At 40.0% G+C, this 25115-nt stretch overlaps 1 protein-coding gene and 1 long non-coding RNA gene across 4 annotated transcripts; one reads left to right on the forward strand and one right to left on the reverse strand.

Annotated features, from left to right (window-relative positions):
* LOC112056528 (probable tyrosyl-DNA phosphodiesterase) lies at positions 1 to 13794 on the reverse strand. 3 transcript variants are annotated; one of them, XM_052887578.1, is made up of 13 exons: positions 13619 to 13794; positions 12663 to 12758; positions 12368 to 12506; positions 9047 to 9351; positions 6332 to 6614; positions 5988 to 6107; positions 5712 to 5807; positions 5475 to 5645; positions 4334 to 4502; positions 3619 to 3721; positions 3255 to 3354; positions 2537 to 2741; positions 1 to 575 (listed from the first exon to the last, which is right to left on the reverse strand). In XM_052887578.1, the coding sequence occupies exons 1-13, from the start codon at positions 13653 to 13655 to the stop codon at positions 453 to 455; spliced, it is 1947 nt and encodes a 648-aa protein (XP_052743538.1). In that variant the 5' UTR covers positions 13656 to 13794; the 3' UTR covers positions 1 to 452. The 3 variants fall into 3 exon arrangements, with proteins under 3 accessions (XP_052743538.1, XP_052743540.1, XP_052743539.1); XM_052887580.1 differs by lacking the exon at positions 5475 to 5645; XM_052887579.1 differs by lacking the exon at positions 3255 to 3354.
* Positions 13795 to 14391: 597 nt separating this feature from the next.
* On the forward strand, positions 14392 to 15692 carry LOC112056531 (uncharacterized). The gene is made up of 3 exons (XR_002887601.2): positions 14392 to 14662; positions 14830 to 15007; positions 15305 to 15692. It is a non-coding gene; the product is annotated as an uncharacterized LOC112056531 (long non-coding RNA).
* Positions 15693 to 25115: the final 9423 nt, after the last annotated feature.

Genomic DNA, 25115 nt, shown 5'->3' on the forward strand with positions numbered 1-25115 from the left:
AAAATGACAAAATAATTTATTGATTTCTTTCTATTCACATACATATCACATAATCAGTTATAATTCGCCTTCGGTCGCGCTCGGAGTGACGTGCTCTTGCTCTGCGGCTCTAGTCTGAGAGCCGGCGTTACAAATGTATACCCTCATCTGTTATTTATTACTGATAACTGATAAGATATGTTTAATGACGGAAAGTATTCAGTGACACCATTGCAAATAGGCGGCCAGACACATTTTACATACAAAAAAAACCATGAACTTTTAAATTTTTTAAAGGGAAACGGGAAATTTTATATCCCAAATAAATAATAGATGAGTTAATATATACTCAGAGGCACAATTGTCCGCCCACCTTAATATAATGCAAGTATATTAAAGTGGGCGGTTAATTGTGCCCCTAAGTATACATCTTTCGCCGGATCTCGTAAGCAGTGTGCACCGGCAGCCGGCAGTCAGCACAAGGCGTCGGACAGCCAGGGCGTCATGTCGGGCGAGTACTTGGTGGGCGGCAGGTCGTACGGGATGACCAGGCGCTGCGCGGCTCCCTCCTCCAGGGAGAAGAAGTCCTCGTTGATCTGAAAAATTAACTACTATTATAATTAACTTTTTTAAAATTCAGTCCGTTTTTTGAATTGATAACAGACTTTTAAAATGGTGGAGACCACCGACTTTACTGCTGGATACTGGGTTTTTGGTAAGAAAGGAAATAATTTCGACCCAAGACTTATTAGGGACCTTATTGTTATATGAACCTCATCGACCGACGAGCGCGCATCGCGCCTACACACCACTGGATGAATTCAAATTAAACTTGGCACGATTTCAGTTTATATTAAGAATAAGGTAAGTAAGATTAATTATTTAACATAAAGACCAACTTTTACGCAATAACCGACGTCCAGCTCTTGCACTATAAACGGAAGGTAGATTCAATTCGGATTTTATCTAATTTGTACACCTATTTAATGTTTTTTACACCTATTTAATTAGGGAGAAAACTGTTTTAGATTTGTGTTTGAAAATATGGATATGGATCTATCACACAATTATATTATGAACAGAATTAAACTAATAAAACCATAAAAAAACAGTATACACTGCTAATAACATGGAGCTGAAGCGCCTAAATTTGTTTTGGAGTAACTAGTTCAGAAAGGCATGAAATTTTTGACCTGAGAATATGGTCTGCAAGAAATTCTAGAAAGTAAAGTGGACCGGTCTACCGGTCCATTAAGTAATTTATATAAGAAACATAAATCTAACATCTTTCTACGATCCGAGAGAGCTAACAATTTGTAATGGTGTAATCTAGAGTTATAACTAATATTATTTCTGCTTTTAACTAACTTATCACAAATACTAAGGTGGTAAGTAAATCGCTTTTGGATTCGTTCAATTCTCATAGTGTGTACGTTGTAAAATGGATTCCATACAACTGAACCGTATTCTAAAATACTTCTCGTCAGTGCATTAAATAACAAAATTTTAGTGCTAGAGTTTTTAAAAGTTTTGCAACTGCGATTGATAAAACCACTGATTTTTGAAGCTTTTTTGCATATGTTGTCTATATGCGGTATAAAACTTAATTTGTGGTCGATTGTAACACTAATTTTATTATCTAATTGAATTTATGTCTTGAATAAAATAATCGTCAATTTTGTATTTAAACTGGACCGAGTGAAGTTTTCTATGAAAAGAAACACAGTGACATTTCTTATGATTCAAAACCATATCATTATTATGACACCATTTAGTCAACCTATCCAAGTCTTCCTGCAGGAGAATTGAATCATTTTCTAAATTTATCGTTCTAAATGTTTTTAGATCATCCGCATAAAGCAGCACTTCAGAGTTGGAAAAGCAGTGAACAATATCGTTAATAAAAATGTTGAAAAGTATAGGACCTAGGAGCGAACCCTGAGGAACTCAAAAAGATGACTCAAACCCTGCCACTACCACTGTCATTTGTCTGTTATTTAAATAAGAGCTTAACCAATGTTTACCAAGACTATAAGAATATAAAATGTGATGCAAAAAAAAACATACCGATCAACATGAGATCCTTTTTGAAATCGTTTAAAAATATGTCGCTCACGTGTCGCTCGCGTGCCGTGCGGGGGGCGCTCACCGTGACGCGCGGCAGCAGCGGCACGCCGGCCTCGTAGCTGAGCAGGCGCGCGCCCGCTCACGGCGGCGACGTCACGCTCGCGTGCGTGCGGGGGGCGCTCACCGTGACGCGCGGCAGCAGCGGCACGCCGGCCTCGTAGCTGAGCAGGCGCGCGCCCGCTCACGGCGGCGACGTCACGCTCGCGTGCGTGCGGGGGGCGCTCACCGTGACGCGCGGCAGCAGCAGCACGCCGGCCTCGTAGCTGAGCAGGCGCGCGCCCGCTCACGGCGGCGACGTCACGCTCGCGTGCGTGCGGGGGGCGCTCACCGTGACGCGCGGCAGCAGCAGCACGCCGGCCTCGTAGCTGAGCAGGCGCGCGCCCGCTCACGGCGGCGACGTCACGCTCGCGTGCGTGCGGGGGGCGCTCACCGTGACGCGCGGCAGCAGCAGCACGCCGGCCTCGTAGCTGAGCAGGCGCAGCGCGTTGTCCCGCTTGGTGCGCGCGCCCCACGCCGCCTTGCTGACGTTGGCCGACGTGAGCAGGTAGAAGGCGGCCCGCGAGTCGCGCGCGCGCACGTACGACTTGATGTGCGGCATCGCGCGCGAGCGCCCCGTCGCCTCCGCGCGCCACTGGCTGCGCACGCGACGACAAGTGACATCACAGCTCGCACTTGGCCAATGGCGACGACCAGGCGCCGGGCCAACTCTCCAATGAGAGCCGTCACATTTCGGGATACAATAATTGTTTATAAAGTATTTATACACGGCTCAGTACGGCAACAACGCTTCGCTAAATCGCGTCTCTCGTTTCAACGTCACAAATGCGTCGCAAACGCATTCGACTTTATCATTGTTGTTTAGTTTGTACATTCTACTGTTTGTTATATTCCGTGTTCAAATATTAAATATACCTTTTTTTTTTATTAAATATGGGAGTTTAATTCTCACACCACACACGCGCCCCCCCATGACCCACACCTCTGGCGGTTTCAACGCCAAATCGCTTGACGGAACGTCTTGAAGGGCGGCAACTGATCACGGCCGATCGCTACCATCAGACCAGACTTGAGCCACTTTAGTAATTGTAAAACCCTATATATATATATATAACTGATGCACACAGTAGTACGTGTGAGCGAGTACTCACTACAGGTAGTCGAGGAGCCAGCGCTGCTTGTCGTGCGCGGCGCGCGCGTACGGCAGGCAGCCGCCGCCCAGCAGCCCGTCGTGCGAGCGCTGCACGTTCTCTGTGGGCACAGCACGGGACGGTACAGCACAGCACAGCACATGCACAGCGCCTGCTGCATCAACTGTTCGAGTGATTCAGTGAGCAGCGCCGCAGACTGGCGCCGGCGGTCGTCGCCATTATTAATGATCGGGAGTGATTCTAATAGTTTTATCAAAGTGTAGGGAGAACTTTTTAACCAGACAGCTCGTGCGGGCGGGCGCACAGCCGCCGGGCTCGGACGGAGCGTGCCAACGGTTATACACAGAGCTGCGGATGCACTTACGCAGCGACGGGTACAGCAGCTGCAGCGGCGGCGGCGGCGCCAGCGGCGGCGGCGTGCCCGCGCTCGCGCTGAACTGCTGCAGGAACTCGCCGCACAGCCACAGCTGGAACACGGCGACGTGCGCGCAACAGGCTTCGGACATTGTAACTCCGGCGGGAGTGTGGCTCGAACGAGATATAATTGAATTTTCGTTATAGAAAAGCATTTACAACTCTCAAAGAAGACTCAAGCTTTTAATTATTATTTTTAATCATAAATTATCATGAGCGTAGTTGAGTCGAACCCGTTTCCAAATTTCAGGCAGGCGAACTGTGACCTGGTCCGAGCTATGAACGATATTTCTGGTGGTATTTTGTGATACGTATTTCGTTGTAAGGATTGCATACTTAATTTACAGCCATAAAAATAAACTACATTTTGCCAATGAACATCAACTCGCGGAGCAATTGGGAGCCGATGTAAAAATCCAGCCGCGCTGGTTCTGGAGCAGCATTTCGGCGCACCCGTGCGCCCGGCGAGCGTCCCGAGCTACCGGGACAGCTTCAGCTCCGGGCCGAGACACCCACACACACTCCTGTGCACCTTCCTCCGCGGGAAGGTGCATACTTCGCGGTTGGAAATTACATAAATTGAAAAAAAAAAAAAAAACAGTTTTTGGGTGTGGCGCGAGCGGGCGCTACGCTGACGCACCGCTCTGGTCGCGGCCGGTACGCACCTTGGGGTCCGGCCCGTAGCTGCCCAGGCTGCTGGCCTGCGCCACCAGCGGCCAGGCGCGGCCGGCGGCGGGCGGCACGGCGCAGTGCTGGCGCAGCAGCGCGCCCACTCGCGCCAGGCCCCACTCCAGGTCGCGGTGCGAGCCGGGCACCGACGCCACGAGAAACACGCTGCGGAGTTCATGTCGAAATCGATTATGGCAGGTCCGAGGTACCCCTGGCCATCAGTCATCAGACCCTTCTCGAATGAATCCCACTCACCCGAGGAAGGTCTGAAATATATGTCAATCTCTTCCATTCACTTGTTTTCCTCTTTCACACAATATATTACCATGTAGGGCCAAGGACATCTTTGGCAGTTAACAAACACTCTCCTTCTGCACTCCCTCCTGCCACACTCGGTGTGCCCCACTGGAGCAGCTTTGGGTACTCCTTCTAATACAATACACAAGTCCTCACTCCTTCTAATACATTACATAAGTCCTCTTATTTCTGCGCCTGCTTGTTATTCTTCAATGGATGATCTCAGGGTGATAAAGTTCAACTCTGAATATTTTTTTGTTATTCGTGTTGAGTAAGTGCCAATGGCTTCATGTGGGACCACTACGGCGACACCGGAGGGTTTGGGCGAGCGCTGAAGCATCGCCTGATGAGACCCGAAGGCTGAAATAAAGACAGAGGTAAAGGAGACCCTCTAAGGCGTCTCCTGTGAGACTCGGGCCGCGGCTTAGAGGGGCATTCGGGAGGGTGTAACCGTGACCTGAGTGAATCGGTCCGGACGCCCCCGAGATCGTGAGTTAGAAAACCACGTCCGGGTGACGTCAGATATCGGGGACGTCGTCTTCGCCGGCGAAGACGCTGTGTCGCCCGGGAAGCATTGTCGGTCGTCACGTCATCGTCTGGATCGTAAAGGACGTTTTTGCGACGCCTCTGCTTAAAGTTAGCGTCGAGGTCGGGTGTAGTCGCAGGCCTCGACCACTAGTCGGTTGGGATGGACGCAGCTATGTCGAAAGAGTTTCGGGAGAGCTGTTTTAGTCTGAATAATCACTAACAGATATTGTACGATCATTAGAACCGGTCGGGCATATTTGCAGTTATTCCAGTACGTATCGTGCAAGTCACAAGTATTATCAGTGTCGTTACTTGACGGCGGAGAAGTCGCAGCGCTGGACCCGCTCGACGTAGTGCGCCAGCTGCGGCAGGCGGTAGTGCGCCAGGTAGCGCAGCAGGTCGCGCTTGAACCGCGTGCGCGCCTCGCCGGCGTGCGCGGGCGCGGCGGCGGGCAGCGGCGCGCAGCGCGGGCTCAGCCACAGCCTGCCAACACGACGTCGCTGTACTGCGTGTGTGCTGTGCGCGACCGCGGGTGCGGGCGACACTCACCCCTGCGTGCGGTTGTCCCAGTCGTCGTGGTACAGGTTGGCGGTGGACACCACCACGCGCAGCGAGCCGTCCTCGTAGCACAGCAGCATCAGCTTCCTGTCACAACGATGCTTTCATTATTATTATCCGTCTATTTCAAGGGGTCGTCTTGTGGTGGAGTGTACGGAACTCGCCAGTTCAACGCGGACTCCGCCACGCCAGTGGTTTCTAGAAGGTTTAGGTGCCGGCGCAGACTACGTCGGGCGCTGCCGAGCGGCGGGCGCGGGAGTCACTCACGTGTGGTGCTTGCCGAAGGGCGTGGCCATGCGCACGCGCACGGCGTCCACGTGCGGCTTGCCGGCGAGCTGGCGCATGTCGTCGCACTCCTCGCCGTACAGGATGGTCAGCTTCTTGGCGCTGCGCAGAGATGAGTGGGGTCAGTCGGCGCCGCAGCGGGGCCGGCGCCCGGCGGCGGCAGGTGCTCTGTCGGAACTATACTGCACCCAAAATTTTAATAAAATACACTAGTTTTTTAGTTGTAAATTCCAAAAACCAGACCGAACCACCACCTCCTTCCCTGGAAATGTTCCAATATTTGAATATGAAGGTCACTTTAGGGCGAGAGCCTGCCCGCGCGCTACCTGTAGCCCGCGAAGTAGTACTGCGCCAGCAGCCAGCCCGGCTCCACCATGAAGTTGAGCTGCAGCGAGCTGCGCAGCTCGCCGAGGCTCTCGTCCAGCAGCTCCAGGAAGGTGACGGAGTAGGGCTGCGCGTGCGTGCGCGGCGCCGCGCTGATGGCGGTGTAGAACACGTGGTGCGGCGCCGCCGCCTCGTGCTTGGCGCGCATGAGGCCGCGCGGCCGCACCACGGGCAGGTACGCCTCGGCGCGCCGCGTCGGCGGCACCACGGGCCGGTACTCCGGGTCTGTCGACGACACGACGACGATTTACGTTCATTTTATTTATTTATTTGTAATCAACAGCGTTACAATACATGATTATTAGAAAACATTAACTTATTGAAGTAAAACTTTTTTATGCACGCTCGACTTAGGGGGTGAGCTTAGAGAGAATGAATGCGTTACGAAAAGTGTAATGACACCGTTAAATTTAAAAGTGGAATCTTATAGTCTTTTAATGGCATAATTGTAATCGATCTAGTAACAGCTTGTGAAGTAGAGCAAGTCCGTCACGAAGAGATGGCGCTACTGATCTTTACTCATGTATAAGATTTAGCAAAACTCAGGGTAGATTTTAAAAATAAGAACATCAATGTGGAAAAAAGGTTACAATTCACACTTTTTAGCAGTTTTTTTTTATATATTAACCAATGTTCGCGCTCGCGCTGTGTTGGTCAAAATTCTCTGTCTAACTGACATTACATGTATTATGGGTCTGTGAAGTATTAATCTGTCCCGCGCGATTCTGTCCTGTCACGGTCGCCAGAATTTGTTAATGACTTTCTTGAACCAGTCTCTATGTCGTCCTTGTCTTCAACTGAGGTATTGGTAGATGTGATCAACCCCTCCACTAATGAAAGAACTCTCTTCTTGACAGTGGGAGTGAACTCCACTCCACTCACTCATTTTTGTCAGCATCAGTGAAAACAAAGCTCAGGTTGGCTTCTCAGAGCACTGCAACAAAGATTATGGGTATAGGCGGCCAAAAGCTAAATGTGAATGCACAACGTTGCTCAGTGCGCATTCAGTCAAAATGCAGTAACTTCACTACAACTACTGCCTGTCTTGTCCTGCCTAAACTCACTGGCAAGATACCTAAAGTTACATTTGATATAAACCATTTCAATATTTCCAATTTCCAGTTAGCGCATCCAACATTCAATATATCTTCTGAACCAGACACGATCCTGGGCGGAAGCCGGAATAAAAAGCGCTAAATTTCATCTAAATAGAGTCATGGGTAATGCGCACTTGACCTTTGTGGTACTATCCTCACTATTTGCTCAGGTCGAAGCCATCCTTAATAGCCGACCCCTCTGTCCTCTCAGCTCTTCTCCTAACGATCTCCAATATCACTTTGTAATTGGTAGACCTCTTAGTTCACTACCAAGCCCATCATTTCCCGAAGTCAAGGAAAGCCGCTTGGACCGATATCAACGTCTAGAGAGAGCCAGGAAAAACTTTTGGAGAAGATGGTCCAGTGAATATGTGGCCGAGCTACAGCAGCGAGTGAAGTGGCGCTCCAATCCTCTAATCTGAAGGTGGAAGAACTTGTACTAATAGAGCAGCCTAATGCTCCTGCGCTCTGCTGGCAGCTGGGGAGAGCGAGGCTATTCCCTGGATCCGATGGTATACCTCGTGTGGCCGACATCGCTACCGCCCGGGGGACCGTAGGACGTGCTCTCAATCGCCTATGCTTGCTGCCAAGTGACGATTCAGCTTGACACTTCATTTCAACGGCCCGGAGGATGTTCGCGCTCGCGCTCTGTGTTGGTGTCACTCAAAATTCTCTGTCTAACTGATATTACATGTATTATGGGTCTGTGAAGTTGTGAAGTATTACTGTGAAGTTGTGAAGTATTAATCTGTGCCCGATTCTGTCTTGTCATTTCGGTGCACGCGTCTTAATTCATTGTCAAATTTTTTCACCAAGATGTCAAAAAATGTAAAAGAAAGAATTACAACTGCTGCAAAAATCTAAGTTGCTTTTATTAATCAACGCTGCCACAAAGTCATTAACAACAAATAAAATTAACCAAGAATAAACTAATTTTATTTTTTACGAAATACACGCACTCATAAATACTGAATTTAAAATGAACAAACATTGGTTTTGATCGTGGTAACTTCACAACATTCGGAGACAGAATTTTTTTATTGAAATCACACTCGTAATTTGATCGTTGTACAGAGACAAGTGGATCCTTATTATAATTTTTTTGATTCAACACTTAAAATAAAATAACTATTTTATTTTTAAATAAAATAATCGTGAATTGATTGCTTCCTTGTGCCGTGAGTAGATGACAAAAATGAAAGTTGGCGATACGATGCCGTGTAGAAACCGAAATGGGTGTGGATTTTCATCCTCCTCCTAACAAGTTAGCCCGTTTCCATCTTAGACTGCATCATCACTTACCATCAGGTGAGATTGTAGTCAAGGGCTAACTTGTAAACAATATATAAAAAAAAACTGCAACCAAAAATTTCCGTAAATGAATCTAATTGTCAAGTTTTGGATAGCAATTTAGCGGGGATCCACCGGAACCAGTTAAATTTGAAAGTGGTCTATGAGGACAAGAAGTTTGGGAACCTCTGCTCTAGCGGCTAACACGAAACTTAGATAGCATGAGAGTTACAGGGTGGTATCATCCCCAGAAGATATCATTAAACGAACCTCTGATTCTCGCTCCCAACCCTGGCGCGGGCGATTCACTTTTCTCTCTGGAAGTGCCTGCAATCGCTTTATCGCTTTTCAGTGTGTTCTTCTCTGAATCATTGCTGTCGCTTCTCTGCGTCGAGTCGCCCGCCCGCAGCGCCTCGCCCGCAGCGCCGCCGCCCGCCCGCAGCGGCTCGCCCGCAGCGCCGCCGCCCGCCCGCAGCGGCTCGACCGCAGCGCCGCCGCCCGCCCGCAGCGGCTCGCCCGCAGCGCCGCCCCCCGCCCGCAGCGGCTCGCCCGCCGCGGCAGGCGCTCGCTCAGCGCTGCGACAGACACACAATATGATCGAGCTTTGTAAATACTAATCATCACTAGCGGTCGTCGACGACTACAACATTGAACACGCGCGAGTTGAACTAGCGTGAACTAGGTTCCGAAAGATGTTCAAATTTTTTCACCAAGATGTCAACAATTTTTGACATCTTGGTGAAAAAATTTGAACATCTTCAAAAGAAAGAATTACAACTGCTGCAAAAATCTAAGTTGCTTTTATTAATCAACGCTGCCACAAAGTCATTAACAACAAATAAAATTAACCAAGAATAAACTAATTTTATTTTTTACCAAATACACGCACTCATAAATACTGAATTTAAAATGAACAAACATTGGTTTTGATCGTGGTAACTTCACAACATTCTATTATAGGATAAAAAAGTGATTACACATATAAGAAAACTAATGTCGAATAAAGGTTATGATTCACAACACTTGTCAGGACAACTTAATTAACAAATCAAACTGTAACCAAAACAAGACCCTAGAATGGCAGAGAATGACCTTGAGTGGAGTCACGTACTTGCGAACGATGCGATGTGTGTAGGGTTAAAGGTACCTTTGACTGATATCAAACACTCCCCTTTTCCACTCAAGTCACTCTCCCCGACTATCCCAAGTAACCCATAAAGAATTACACAACAAGAGATGTGGACGGCTCGAACGCCACGAGCACACTGAAGCCAACATGAGATCGAGCGACATCATATCCGTCACAGACTACTATTTCCAACACTAAACGGCGATAACAATTCGGAGACAGAATGACTCAACGCTGTACGTCAGCGTGATTATATAGCCGTGCGGATGACATCGCTATTTCTTGAACTACCTCCCAATATGTTTATCTTTCATGTATTATCTTATTTTTGAATGAAGTTTTACTTCCATCGTGTGTGTCTAAAGTATTTTGGTTATTTTTTTATTGAAATCACACTCGTAATTTGATCGTTGTACAGAGACAAGTGGAACCTTATTATAATTTTTTTGACTCAACACTTAAAATAAAATAACTATTTTCATACCGAATGGGGAGTATTCTAAATAAAATAATCGTGAATTGATTGCTTCCTTGTGCCGTGAGTAGATGACAAAAATGAAAGTTGGCGGTACGATGCCGTGTAGAAACCGAAAGGGGTGTGGATTTTCATCCTCCGCTTAACGAGTTAGCCCGCTTCCATCTTAGATTGCAAAATCACTGAGATTGTAGTCAAGGGTTAACTTGTGTAGAATTAAAAAAATCTAACTGAATCTAATCTAACACAAAAGTCTGTAAAAAAATAAATTATTAATAAAAAATTAACTTAACCTAACCTAGTACAATAGTTACAGTTTGCCAATCTTGAGTGTATTTTGGCACAATTTAAATTATGTTTTCAGATACGGGATGGCGTAGCTGCCGCCGCACCAGCCGCCGCATAGCAACGACCTGCGGCCCCGGGCTGCGGCCCCGGGCGGCGGCCCCGGGCGGCGGCCCCGGGCTGCAGCCCCTTACGTGTAAAAGCTAAAATTAGTAAAATGTAGTCCACAATCTACTTTGGTTTGAAGAGCCTATGAATTCCCGTATATTCATAGGTTCTTCAAACATCTTTCTGTTTTAGAAAAACATTCAAAAATCTTTCAAAAGGTTTTCCGGAAATCTTTGTCATATCTTTTAAATATAATCAGTATTCCTCTTGCCTTAAAACTAGCTGGATAAAAAGTCCATGGAGCAGGGATCGAACTGCAACCTCTCAGTGAGGAGCCCTTTTGCTGTCCGGCAATTCAGACATATTATATTAACCCTAGAGTGGGCACGCTATGAGGTTTTTTCTGCACTCACCGAAAAAACATTAATAATTCGTAAATCAATTGTCGATTAAGTTTGTGCCTTTTAGTGCTAGTCCCTACGTTCTCCCGCAACTTGTGCTGAGAGGCCAGAACGTCGCCGCAGCAGGAGGCTGTCCCGCATGGCGACGCGCGGCGGCAAACTGCCAAGCGCGAGCCCACTCACGTAGGTAAAAATTATGTCATTTTATTTTTATTTTATTTTTAACGGTCATATATGTTTTGTAAACTTAAGATTTTCATTGTATTTTATAATGCATTGGCTGTAAACATTATGACTAAGGGCCCCGTATGGGGTCGAAACTAGTCGGGCATACTCCGACCTTACATGAGTTTTAGCCGTGTTTCATAATCAATATTTTTTTTTTCATTATTATATTTATTCTCACACAGTTAATTTTATTTATGAAGTGTTGAGCACTTTTCTGACAAAAAAAACTCTATGCTTAGATTTTAAAAAGTACTGTTCGTTTTTAGGCAGATGATAAAGGTTTTATATTACATTACGGCACACGTGCGTATATCAGATACATTACAATATTGAAATTAATGATTTTAAACTTATTTCGTGGCTGTTCATTACAAATATTATTTAAACAGGTATATATCACGATAAAATCAAATTCTATTTAAGAACACTTGGGTTATTAAGACGAATCTGACGATATCTTAATTACGTAAATCCGTTCAGCGGTTTGAATACATGAGGTAATTAAGAATATTACATACATACATAATTGCATACATACAAGACGAAAAACATATAAATCCTTCTTGCAGTGGGGTATACAAGTATATATCAGAAGTTGGAATAACTGCAATGAACATTGCCTATATAAAAACTCTTTTGTCATAGCCTAGGCTGCAGATATAGAAAATATATAGTTTTGTTTATATTTCATAAATAAACAAAAATGTAAAAAGGTCATTAAAATGTCACATTGTCCAAAATCTTTTATAAACCAAAATTCCCTAAAGAGAATTCAATAATTATGCTAGTTTATCATTTCTTATTTGTATTTTACCTAAATCATGAGAAAATATAATTAATAAAATTGCTGTATTTGTACTTATAATGATCAATGAAAAGAAGTGGCAAAATGCCTCAACATTCCCATTGACATTGTCCAAAAAGATGTGCCCACTATAGGGTTAAAAGGATATAACTGAACATACTTGTCAGCCGCACCGGGCTCGTACAGTTTCTTCTCCAGCAGGATGTTGAGCTGGTCAGTGAGCAGGCTGCGTTGCAGGCTCATCTGCTCCGGGATAGGAAAGCTGCCATTGCCATCCCACTCATCCAGAATTGCCTCTACTGCAATTAATTATTATTTGTAAATGATAATGAAGTCTAAAATGTATTTTTTTTATTTTCTTCAGTCTATCTGACTGTCCATCATATCAATTTACAAAACTCTGGTTGTATGGTATCATTTTGTATACAGAAATACCAAGTGAAGTGTGCACATACGGTGCGGATGGCTGTACTCGCGCAGGTGTGCCGGGTTTAGCCGGTAGCAGGCGACGCCGTAGCTGCACTCTTTCCTCACGCGCTTCAGCTCGGGCCCTGCAACATGTGAGATTGTCACAGACTCAAACATTACCACTTGGACCTGTCCACTGACATTACAAAAGAGATCCAAACATGTTTCTTGCACTCCAGCAACAAGCGGTGAAAAGCGGTTCACATTTAGCAGGCTCAGCATACAGCAGCTTATGCACAGTGATGTCCTTAGGTGTATACACGCAATGCCTACACTGAGAACTCTTTACAAACTTTTATCTATTGGAGAAGGATTAAGGAATCATGTTTTCTTAAAGCTAAAATTGTCAGGAAGAAATCGCTACTAAACGATTTCTCGTTTTTTGTATTCTACTTCTTCATAATGTTTTTATTTATATTGGTTTTGTATTGTTTATAAATAAATAAGGAATTTGGCTTACAAAGCCTCAAAAGCTTTTAAATTTCAAACTTCAAAGTTTTCTTAATAAAACAAATTTACTTAATAAAACTGCTTCAAAACCAGTCCATATCATCACTACCAACAGGGGTAGGGTATAACAAAAGAATGGACCAACAAACCTCCTGGCGACATGCACAATCCTATTCTGCATGCTTTTTGAGTTCAAAACTGTAAGCAGAATGCGGTCCTCATATTATGCACACTCAATCAAAATAAGGTTTCAAAGTTATTCAAGAAAATAGAGCCTTTTCTCTGAAAAGACTAAATTTAAATTTTTGAAAACACCTCATATCGCTTCATCTTTTTACCAACCGTCAAGTCAAACTGTGAACATATTTTTTATGGAAACTAGCGATCAGTTTCTTGAATCAGGCCAAGACTTCAAATCGGCAAAAGTTTTGTTGTTTACTTAAAGTTATTAGCTATAGGAAGAAAATAAAATTGATGCCTTCATAATACTCACCATCCATTCTGCTCATCCTCTTATTCGATCGATTCATTATTTAATTTCACGCACATGCATGTTATCCCTTTTTTACTTAAAAATACTATACTATTTTTAAATAAGTTAAATTACTTTTGAGTGTTTCTTTTCTAACATAATTGTCAATTGGTGATTGTCAATGTCAAGTGGAACTGGAAGTGATGTGCATGCCATGGGAAGTTAGAAGAACGTGAAATCTTTATGAAGCAGCGCCATCTACATCCTAGATTTAAGATTCCAGTATAGTAAATTCAATTACTTAAGGTGTGTACGTATTATAATGTTTTTAGAGATTTAAACCGTGTAAGTACGAAAAAAAAAACGAAAGAAAGAATTATTTATCCTTTTAATTTTGACGCGTAATAGGAAGAATGTGTTTATATTTCTAAAGCAAAGGGATTATTAAAGAAAAACAGTGTACATTAATTTCAACAACGTTCGACATAGTCATTTGGCCTAGTGGTGCATAACAAAGTTACAATATAATAATCCTGAGTTCGAGCCCGGGGGTAACAAAGGAAAACTTTTTGTCTTTTTTTTTGTTTTTCTCAGTTGGTTTCTTCAGCTATTACAAAATCAAAAATCTCTCTCCTTTACAAAAAATATGCATTATTATTTTTATAACATAATGGATACTATTCTAAAAATATCGTAGCTAGTCACTAGATGGCGCTATCACAGGCGTTCCGAAAAAAGTTTGAGTAGCCTACCTATTTTCCATAATACACTGTAATCTTTAGTGATGCGATTTTATTTTACGGCCTTGAATACAAGTTCTTATAGGCCCTGCCTTAAATGCAAATATTACAATTTTTCTTAAAAATAATACTAAGCACTTAAAATTATCGTCGTCGACGTCTAAATATAAATTTACTACTGTATTTTACAATTTTTCTATTGTGTTAGTAATGAAATCTAAAACAGGCTTGTAAAATAAATGGTTCCTCAACAATTCCTTAATGTGGCGGGAACTATGACACCTATATATATGGACCTGTGGCATTTTACGTCAAATTTGGTCAAGTATTTATTTTTTTAAAGAATAAACAAAATTTTTTCTCTAACTTAAAGAAAGCTACCTTAATAGAGCGAGATAGATATTTTTTTAGCCATTGCGTAAAGAGGTTAGACATATTTTACATGACAACATCAATTATGTCAGTTGTGACCAAATTATCTTTTGTTTTTAGTGACCAAAAATGGCTATTGTTGTGGTTCCGGTGTAACGGTTTTCGAAATATTACGGAAATAATAACCAGTAAGCTTGTGAATCGCAAAATAAATTAAATATTGTACAATGGTGAAGTGCGCAGTTGTTGCCTGCACCAACAAAACCCAAACAAAACTAGCGGGAAATTCATTTCACAAGTAAGTATTAAAATCTTTGATTTTTCTGTTCATGTTGAGTATTTTAAAGGTGTTTTTTTTAAATTAGGCCCATTGCCTAATTCAAAGCTTTACAATACGTGGTTTTATGGGCAATCCTTTAAAGAATTGAATTATTTCACGAGTTTTGGTTTGACCGTGTTGGGAAAGTATTGTTTACAATATCGATGAATAGTTAACAATTGATTTGTTTCGCTATATCATCGAAATAAGCGAAAACGTATAAATTAATAAATGATTTTATGTTCTATAAGTATAGTTATATTTTATATTTTTCAGATTTCCAAAAAATCATGATTTAAGACAAAAATGGCTAAACAGCATTAACAGGCCTAATTTCATGACCATGTGACCATGACAAAACAGGACACAGTACAAATTGCTTGTAAAACTATTGTATAAGTATACTAATAAATATTGATGCTACATAACTATGCTACCTAATTTATTGTGAGTAAAAATACATTATTTTAGAATGTGCTCACTTACACTTGGATTAAAAGAAAGACTTAAATTGGAATATTTTTTTTCATTTCTCATACTCGGAAAGTAGTGTTGTTTTGATCTGAGTATTGGGTGGAAAATGCTGCTTCCCACCATAGGGAGGGAATAACTCATACAAATTACTTCCCACCGGAATTAAGGCAATTAAGGGCCGGAATGAACTTTAAAAGTTAACAAATAATTATTATTAAAATTATGTGAAAAAGGCGTTGCAAGATTTAAATCTTCAAGGTAATTTAAAGTAAGTCGGTACTTATCTAGTATCTACCTAGCTATTACTACGAGACCACAGTACGAAACTTGAAAAATCTTTGATCTACTTATTTCATGGCGACCCTAAAGAATATTATTGTTGTTTTCACTTTTCCCGTAGAAAGAAAAGCTGCTACCAGGATAAGACTCTTTTGTGCACCCTGTCACAATATGAATTTACCATTTTTCATGAAAAACATACAGGTTAAATAAGAAAATTTATGAAATCGCAAAGCAAAGCACGAAAATTAACCAAACAAGTAAACAAAAACAAACCACCATCTTGCATTTAAAACCAGTCTAAAACTTTTAAGTATTACTTTTACTCAGTTTTAATAGATTATGATTTAATTACAACGAAATAATTATTATTTATATAAACCGTATAAATATTAAAATAAGTTTCAAAGATTATGGATTGTTTGTTTTGGTAAATCATAAAGATGCAAAATATAAAATTTTCTACCATTTCTACCAAGCCCAATAATTAGTGAAGCTGGCAAGACGTCAGACAAGGACACAAAACCATTGGGAGCCCTCTCGCCAGGACCGTTTTTTGCTAGCTATCACCTATAAAGAAATAGCTACCTTAAGCCAATAAACTTAGATCTCATTTTAGCTTAGCAAAAATTTTAGGTGCACAGTCTTGTTATAAGTATAAGGTCTTTGGCATTTGCATATAAAAACATATAAAAATAATTACGTAAATTGATATAATAATCAATAAAAAAATATTCCATCTTATTTCTTTAGTTTTTTGGCCAACGCCATTAACGCGCATATAACGCCATATAACACGCGCGTATATAACGCCATTTTTCTTGAATAATATTGAAAGTTACTGATGCGACGGTTCGTATCGTACTGACAAGAGAACGTATTCGTTTTTGAATTTCATATTCGTAGCGGGTACGACACCGTCATGTTCCGTACGCTCCATCTGTATATTATTGATTAATCTGTGTTAAATACAAAACACTTTAATGAGAAAATCAATTATATGGAATTTTATATTATAATAATGTAAGACAGAATTTAAAATGTTTCATTTTAGTAAACATAATATTTTGTATAATTTTATATCGAGTGCTTAATTATTATCGATAAAACAGCCCTAGCTCAATTAAGAGACCAAACATGGTTACCGGAAGTGTGGAGGATTTTGGAGAGTCCAAACCACAGGGAGACGCGTATAAATAAAACACGTATATACTTTTATGTAGAGATGTGATCGCTTCAGGCTTCGGGAGTGAAGTGTGTGAAATATTATTGGGGTACGGAATTATATGGGATTTGAAGCGTCCGCATTCCCTTATCTTTATTGCAGTTATAATGATCAGTACGAAAGAGACAGAATTACATATACAAAGGAGAAAGCATTACATTAAAGAGTGAGATAGCAATATTGTTAGAATAGTACAGTAAATACATTAGACTGAGACAATATAACAATTAGAGAGATACAGCAATATAGACTATGATAGTTAACAAACAGAGGGCTATAGAGAGTAATGTAGTGTTGTAATAAAGTAATGATGATTCACAATTTATGAGTAACACTTTTAAATTACCTGCATATTTATTTATATACATTAATTGCACTTATAACTAATTATCTAAATATAGATTGTATGAAGCAATATAATCACATACATGTATTATACTTAATGTACTTAGTGAACTACAGATACATTAGGAAGTATGGTTAAACCTAAATAAGTAATCTAAGACCTACTTAACATCATATATTAATATGTACATTAATCAGAGTATCGTCAACTAGAATTCGTCCTTAAACAATTCTTAACAGTCTCCCCCTCGTGCGAAGATAAGATCTGTTAAGATGTAATCTGCAGCACCAAATGTAGGGGTTGACGATACAGGCGATATCTAAAGTCTTGATACCAAATCAAATAAATTTTACAACAACTAAGTGTTTTAACTAGTGACAGTTTGTTTCGTTGTCTGAATCTAAGATTTTTATTATTTTGTTTTTTGTCAATCAATACTAGTTTACTATTTAAACAATTTATGTTCTTTTATTACAATTGTTTATGCCGTTAAAGACGGGAAGTTCACCTCAGATTTAGTTGACAATAATAAGAAGCTGATGCTGATATCATGCTTATTGTTTTCGTATAGAAAGCTGTAGTTTGTAAATTAAAGTTAAAGTAAATTATTTTAGTCTAGAGTTAGTAAAGTATGCTTCTAAATGGCTATGTTACGTTGAAATATATTATGATTTTCGAGTCAATACTCTTAAACTATCATGTACAATTAATTTGGACCTTGCAATTTTTTAATTTTCCTGACAAGTAAATTATTAAATCTAATTAAACTCTGAACTTATTCAAACATGTAATAAAAGATTAACCTTATTAGCTTGTGATTTCGTATACACTTCTTAACAGTCTTAATGTTGATAAGTAGATGATTATTGATTTCTTCTTCGCATGCTTTCATATAGTACTTGTTAATAATTACTTTTAATACTTAATGATTGTTAGTAGTTTTCAAGCTATTGTTGTTCATTTCGCTGTGCTATTAATTTAATTCCGTTGCAACCTTGTAGTTGTTGTCTTGAAGTGAGTTTTGTTATAGACGTTGTCTAGTCATCAAGACCAAGTTTTCTAAAGTTCTTGAGTCTAGTTTTCCAAGATTGATTATGTATAAATTTAATATAATTTACATTAACATGGAGCTCCCCCTCGTCTAGAGATTGAGTGTGTTGATACGATGGTGATAAAATTATGCGTCTTTCTATGAATTTTGTTATTGTCAATAAATGATTGTTCCTTTCGTCTTTCGTCTTTGTTATGATTAGGAATTTTAGCTCAATATGGAAACGTTTAATGTTGCAATTTAGTCCATGTTCTATTTGAGCTATTTTATGTGAATAAATTCTTGTTGTACGCGTGTATTCAGTGGAACAGGTTAATGATTTCAACTTCCATATTATCTTACTTATCTCGTCGAATGCTAATCTCTTGAACTGAATAACCGAATTCGGAAATCTCTGTAAGATTGGTTTTATTATCTGTTTATTGTAACGATGCCCAAATATTTTCATGCTTTGCGGCAGTATTCTTATCTTTCTATACACGTGGTTATTACTGATTTGGTGAATTAGCATTGTTTTCTTATCTGCAGCTGACGATAATAAAATAGGGTCGAGTATTTCGGAAACATATTTTATTGTACCTTCTATTGTTAAGGTTTCGTTTGTGGGATCATCATTTGTATGTTCGTTAGGTATTTCTTTTAGTTTTGAACAATAGCGTTCTTGGATTAGTTGTTTTATGACATTGTTATTGTGTCGTAGCTTTAGAACTATTATTTTATTACGTGCAGGTGGCTGTAGTAAACCATTTTTTATTTCTGCGATGATTGGTTTTGTTGTTTCGTTTCTCCAATTTCTTACTTGTTTATTTATCTCTATTGTAGGTTTTTTGAATATCTTTTTTTCTATATAATACAACGGTTCTTGTTTTATTATGTTGCGGTGAAAGTTTAAACGTATTTTTAAATTATTTTCAGGCAATGCAATGAGTTTTATAGTTTCTACGTCGAATCTCTGTGTTATCTTATTATTAAGTTTTGCTTTTATTTCATTGTAATATGACATTTTTAGTTTAGGTTTAATTCCTGAGACGTAGGTTGGTATTAATGTTACGTAATTCAGAAAGCTTGTTGATTTAACCGAAATATTAGTTTTTAAACCGTTACTAAACTGTTTTATATCTTTGAAAGAAGATGATCTTACTTCATATTTCATAAGTGTTCTTCTATCCTTAATTTGTGGGCAATCTTTGATGTTTTTTATTGTCATTGATTTCGAGGCCAAGTTGAAATTTTCTGATGTGGTTGAATCATAAGAAATTGTATTCTTGAGCAGGTTTACTTCCAAAGCAATAATGCTATACATTTGATTAGTTATCATGTGAAATATTCTTGTAGGTAATTTTTTCAATTTAACTATTGTCCTTGCGCTTGTTATATACAGCTCTATTGGTTTTGATTTTATATAATGTTTCGCTGTATATAGTTTATCTAAAGATACAGATGCATTTCGTATGATATGAGGGTTTTTGCCAAACTTGCCACATTGCTCAATCTCGTACTTATGTGGCCATGTTGTTGTAGTATCTTGTTTAAATTTTAAATGATAATTTGTTTGCAGTTTCTTTTTTGAAATTATTGATTGTAGTCCATCTTCTATGACACGTGATTTAGTTATGGAGCTTTGCCTTTCCAGTGTGTATAGTTTGCAAAAAGGAGTTATTTTTTCTGTAGTAGAGCTGGCTGAAACTATCCTAATTTCATCTTGAGACTGGATATCACAGCTTGAATTTGAATTACTGTAATTGTTTATTGTCGCATTTGTTCTGTCTAAACTATTTATAAAGTTAATGTCTTTATTTTCATTTGTCATTGGCAATTTTTCTATATCGTTATTAACAATTTCTATTTCTCTACTAAAGTTACTTTCTTCTGTGAGTTGCATAAGTTCAATTTTTGTTTTTGCTAACTCGACTTCTATATTTGCCCGTTCACATCGTGCTTTTTGAATTTCTAGACGTGCCTCTAAAATGGCTCTTCTCCTTTTCTTATCATTAGAGTCTCGTATCCGTTTATCCATGCGGGGTCCGTCATATAAAGCTTGTGTTCGATAATTATTATTCATGCAGGGGTCTTCATTTGATACTCGTTCTACGTTTTGTAGGTAGTTTAATAGCATTTGCATTTCTGTGCTTGTTAAACTATCCATGTTCTTGCGTACGTCGTTCTCTTTATTTAATCTATTTTGGAGCTAATCTTGCTCTCTTCTTTTTCGGGGTTTTATGAACTGTACCAATCCTACTGTCCCTAAAACCCTAATAATCCTAACGTTAACCCTAAATAAAATAAATAAATACTCGAAAAATAAAATAAATAAATACCCTAATAAATATACCGTTTTAAAACCCTAAATAAAATAAATAAATACCTTAAAAATAACATACATAAATACCCTAATAAACCTACCGTACCTAATACCCTAACTGCCCTATCAGCCCTAATGCCCTAGCAGTCCTGTTTGAGGGTCTCGAAAGACACACTCTCCCAGGGATGGAGTAATAGGTAAGGTGAGGTGGGAATCGCCCGACAGAGGGTAACACGTGAGGGTTAGAGTGCTCAGGTATCGGGAGGAACGCCCGACACCCTCGGCTGTGCCTACTAGGAGGACCCCTATCTCACGTGAACCGTATCGGCGCGATCAGACTGTTACAGCTGCCGGTTAAGGCAAGCTGGCAGTATCGTCTGGTATACTGCTCCCGCCGTTAGGCGTTAACTCACTGTTCACCGTTTGACACCGTTAGGTGGTGAACAGATGAGGCGCGGTAAACCGCTTAGAGTCTTCTCCAACGCGACGAAGCGATCTTCCCAACAGCCTCGCGGTCTTCAGCAGCTACTCCGAGCTTCGCCTCAATGCACCCGCAGCGAAGGTGGATTCCTCTTCGGTTTGTTGAAGGTGACTCCTTTGAAGTCTTCTCCAACGCGACGAAGCGATCTTCCCAACAGCCTCGCGGTCTTCAGCAGCTACTCGGAGCTTCGCCTCAATGCACCCGCAGCGAAGGTGGATTCCTCGTCGTTTTGTTGAAGGTGTGACTCCGTTGAAGGTCTTCTACTGCGCGACGAAACGATCTTCCCCACAGCCTCGCGGTCTTTGGCAGCTACTACTGAGCTTCGCCTCAATGCACCCGCAGCGAAGGTAGATTCCTTTTCGTGGATGCGTCGTAGATCCTTAGTTGGTCTGTAGCTCGATGAAACGATCTTCCCCACAAGCCTCGCGGTCTTCGGCAGCTACTACTGAGCTTCGCCTCAATGCACCCGCAGCGAAGGGTTGATGCCTTTTCTTCGGTCTAGGCAGACTTCGATGACGTCACTTCAGTTCCGTGGCCCAACTGAACGATCTTCCCAGCCCGCGGAACCCTGTTCTGCGGCGATAGGTTGATTCCTCTTCAGTTCTTCCACGGAGACGCTCTCTTGCCTGAGCTTATTCTTCAGATGTTTGCCGGCTCGGTGAATCCGGTACGAAGGACCATGCACTGTGGAGGATTTTGGAGAGTCCAAACCACAGGGAGACGCGTATAAATAAAACACGTATATACTTTTATGTAGAGATGTGATCGCTTCAGGCTTCGGGAGTGAAGTGTGTGAAATATTATTGGGGTACGGAATTATATGGGATTTGAAGCGTCCGCATTCCCTTATCTTTATTGCAGTTATAATGATCAGTACGAAAGAGACAGAATTACATATACAAAGGAGAAAGCATTACATTAAAGAGTGAGATAGCAATATTGTTAGAATAGTACAGTAAATACATTAGACTGAGACAATATAACAATTAGAGAGATACAGCAATATAGACTATGATAGTTAACAAACAGAGGGCTATAGAGAGTAATGTAGTGTTGTAATAAAGTAATGATGATTCACAATTTATGAGTAACACTTTTAAATTACCTGCATATTTATTTATATACATTAATTGCACTTATAACTAATTATCTAAATATAGATTGTATGAAGCAATATAATCACATACATGTATTATACTTAATGTACTTAGTGAACTACAGATACATTAGGAAGTATGGTTAAACCTAAATAAGTAATCTAAGACCTACTTAACATCATATATTAATATGTACATTAATCAGAGTATCGTCAACTAGAATTCGTCCTTAAACAATTCTTAACAGGAAGCCTCAAAAATATTTACTTATCCTCTACTATTTATGTATCTAAGGGCGGGGATCACACTTAATTTCGTTTTCTTCCTTTACCAACTCTATCGAACTTGCTAGTATTATTCTTTGTATACCAAAAGCTGAACACTTGAAAATTATGTGATTGATATCTGCGTCCTCTTTTTACAGTACATGCATTTGTTATCTTTATAAATTTTTAATTTTAATAAATGGATTGGCACTAAACAGTGACCAAACCTTAGTCGGTTTAATAATGATATGAATTTTCTTGAATCCCAATTCATTTTGTTATACCATGGCTGCACAGGTATTTCATTTTGTATGTCTGCGTACCAACATCCTTTACTTTTACTAGTTTCTTTCCAAAGTTCATGCCAAAGCAACTTCTGTCTCTTCTTCACTTCATGATAAAAGTCTGTAAATAGAGTTTTGATATTGTCTGAACAATCTTCATTAAACAATCCATGTCTTGCTACAGAATCAACCAGTTCATTGCCCGCTATGCCTCTGTGGGAGGGTACCCAGACAAATTCTACGTTCATTCCAGTTTTTCTTATGTCTAGTAATACATTTTTAATTTAAAAAATAATGTATGAAGACTTATAACTAAAATAAAATTGTTAATAGCTAAAAGAACACTTTTTGAATCTGTTACTATATAGTAGATTGTTATACAAGGGGCTAAAAAGACCCATTATATACGAGGTATTTATAAATAGAAACCGAGTTTATAATGGGTTTAGCCCCACGTGTTACACTTTGCTTTTCACTACGATTGCGAGACAATAAAAAAGTTTAGTACAATATTCAATGATTTATTTTAATTGAAAATTAAATGTACAAAGTCTACAATTTTGGATATTAAGGGAGATGCTTTTACCCGGTAACATGATTTCCGACTACTGTGAAGATGAATAATGAGTACGTGACGTATTTGCAACTCAATAAAAAATAAATAAAAAAATAAACGCATTCCACAGACAATTATTTTAATTTTAAATATAATTTCATTCCAATTTAAAGCTTTTTATTTATTTTTCAAAACAATCAGTGCCTTACCTATAATGATTCTATTTTCGAATAAAATCTCGTCCGTTTTATAGTAGGCTAGTACTTGGCTAGTACTCGTAACAGACAATAATTAAAGAAACAAAATTACTTTAGTCCCTAGAGGCTAATATGCTTGTTTAGCCCCGCTGTGGAGTGGTAATATGACAGTGTTTTTGAGCAAGAGTAGTGAAATAGTAGATTGTTATACAAGGGGCTAAAAAGACCCATTATATACGAGGTATTTTTAGGCCTAAATAGAAACCGGGTTTATAATGGGTTTAGCCCCACGTGTTACACTCTGCTTTTCACTACGATTGCGAGAAAATAAAATAGTTTAGTTCAATATTCAATGATTTATTTTAATTGAAAATTAAATGTACAAAGTCTACAATTTTGCATATTAAGGGAGATGCTTTTACTCGGTAACATAATTAACAGACTACTGTGAAGATGAATAATGAGTATGTGGAGGGGGCGTAAACGTGGGCGATAATAGTTTAAAAAACTCCTTTCGTAAGTGAATCCATTCGTTGTTGTTTTCTTCACTTATTAAGATTTTCGTAGGTAAGTATTTAAGTAAATGCGTCTGGACGTTGATGGTAACAGATTGAAAATTTCATCCATCTCCAAATTAGGATCACCATACAAATTAGGTTGGGTTGGGTTGGGTTGGGTTGGGTTGGGTTGGGTTGGGTTGGGTTGGGTTGGGTTGGGTTGGGTTGGGTTGGGTTGGGTTGGGTTGGGTTGGGTTGGGTTGGGTTGGGTTGGGTTGGGTTGGGTTGGGTTGGGTTCGGTTGGGTTCGGTTGGGTTCGGTTGGGTTCGGTTGGGTTCGGTTGGGTTCGGTTCGGTTCGGTTCGGTTCGGTTCGGTTCGGTTCGGTTCGGTTCGGTTCGGTTCGGTTCGGTTCGGTTCGGTTTTGTTCGGTTCGGTTCGGTTCGGTTCGGTTCGGTTCGGTTCGGTTCGGTTCGGTTCGGTTCGGTTCGGTTCGGTTCGGTTCGGTTAGGTTAGGTTTTTTTTTTTTTTTTTTTTTTTTTTTTTATTCTTCTATTATGAAGAATGGCCATTTATCCTCCGATGTGGTGGTCGGAGTTGTTTTGTATCTATGTATGGGTTTTTTTTTACTAGTACTGGTATTAACGGGACAATGGATTTGTAATTTTTATCAAAGTGAGTCATATTATTCAATAATAATAAACACACATAAGATCTGTATTACTTATTCCTCTTAATAGCAGTTCTAGCAACCTTAGTGCAGAAACTTAATAGGACTTTATTAGGTTAGGTTAGGTTAGGTTAGGTTAGGTTTTTTTTTTTTTTTTTTTTTTTTTTTTTTTTTATTATAACAACACACTCCTCTGACGTAATCAGAGACCTTGTTGACTAAGTTTTAATTTATTTATGATGGTTATTTTATTTTATTTGTATTATTATATTATTATAATTTTATACCCCATGTTTTGTATCTACTTTAGCTACTATATTTAAGAACACATAAAATGAAAAACAGAATTATTACTGATTTATAA

This window comes from Bicyclus anynana, chromosome 19 (assembly GCF_947172395.1).
Source record: "Bicyclus anynana chromosome 19, ilBicAnyn1.1, whole genome shotgun sequence".
In the NCBI taxonomy this organism is placed as follows: Eukaryota; Metazoa; Arthropoda; class Insecta; order Lepidoptera; family Nymphalidae; genus Bicyclus; species Bicyclus anynana.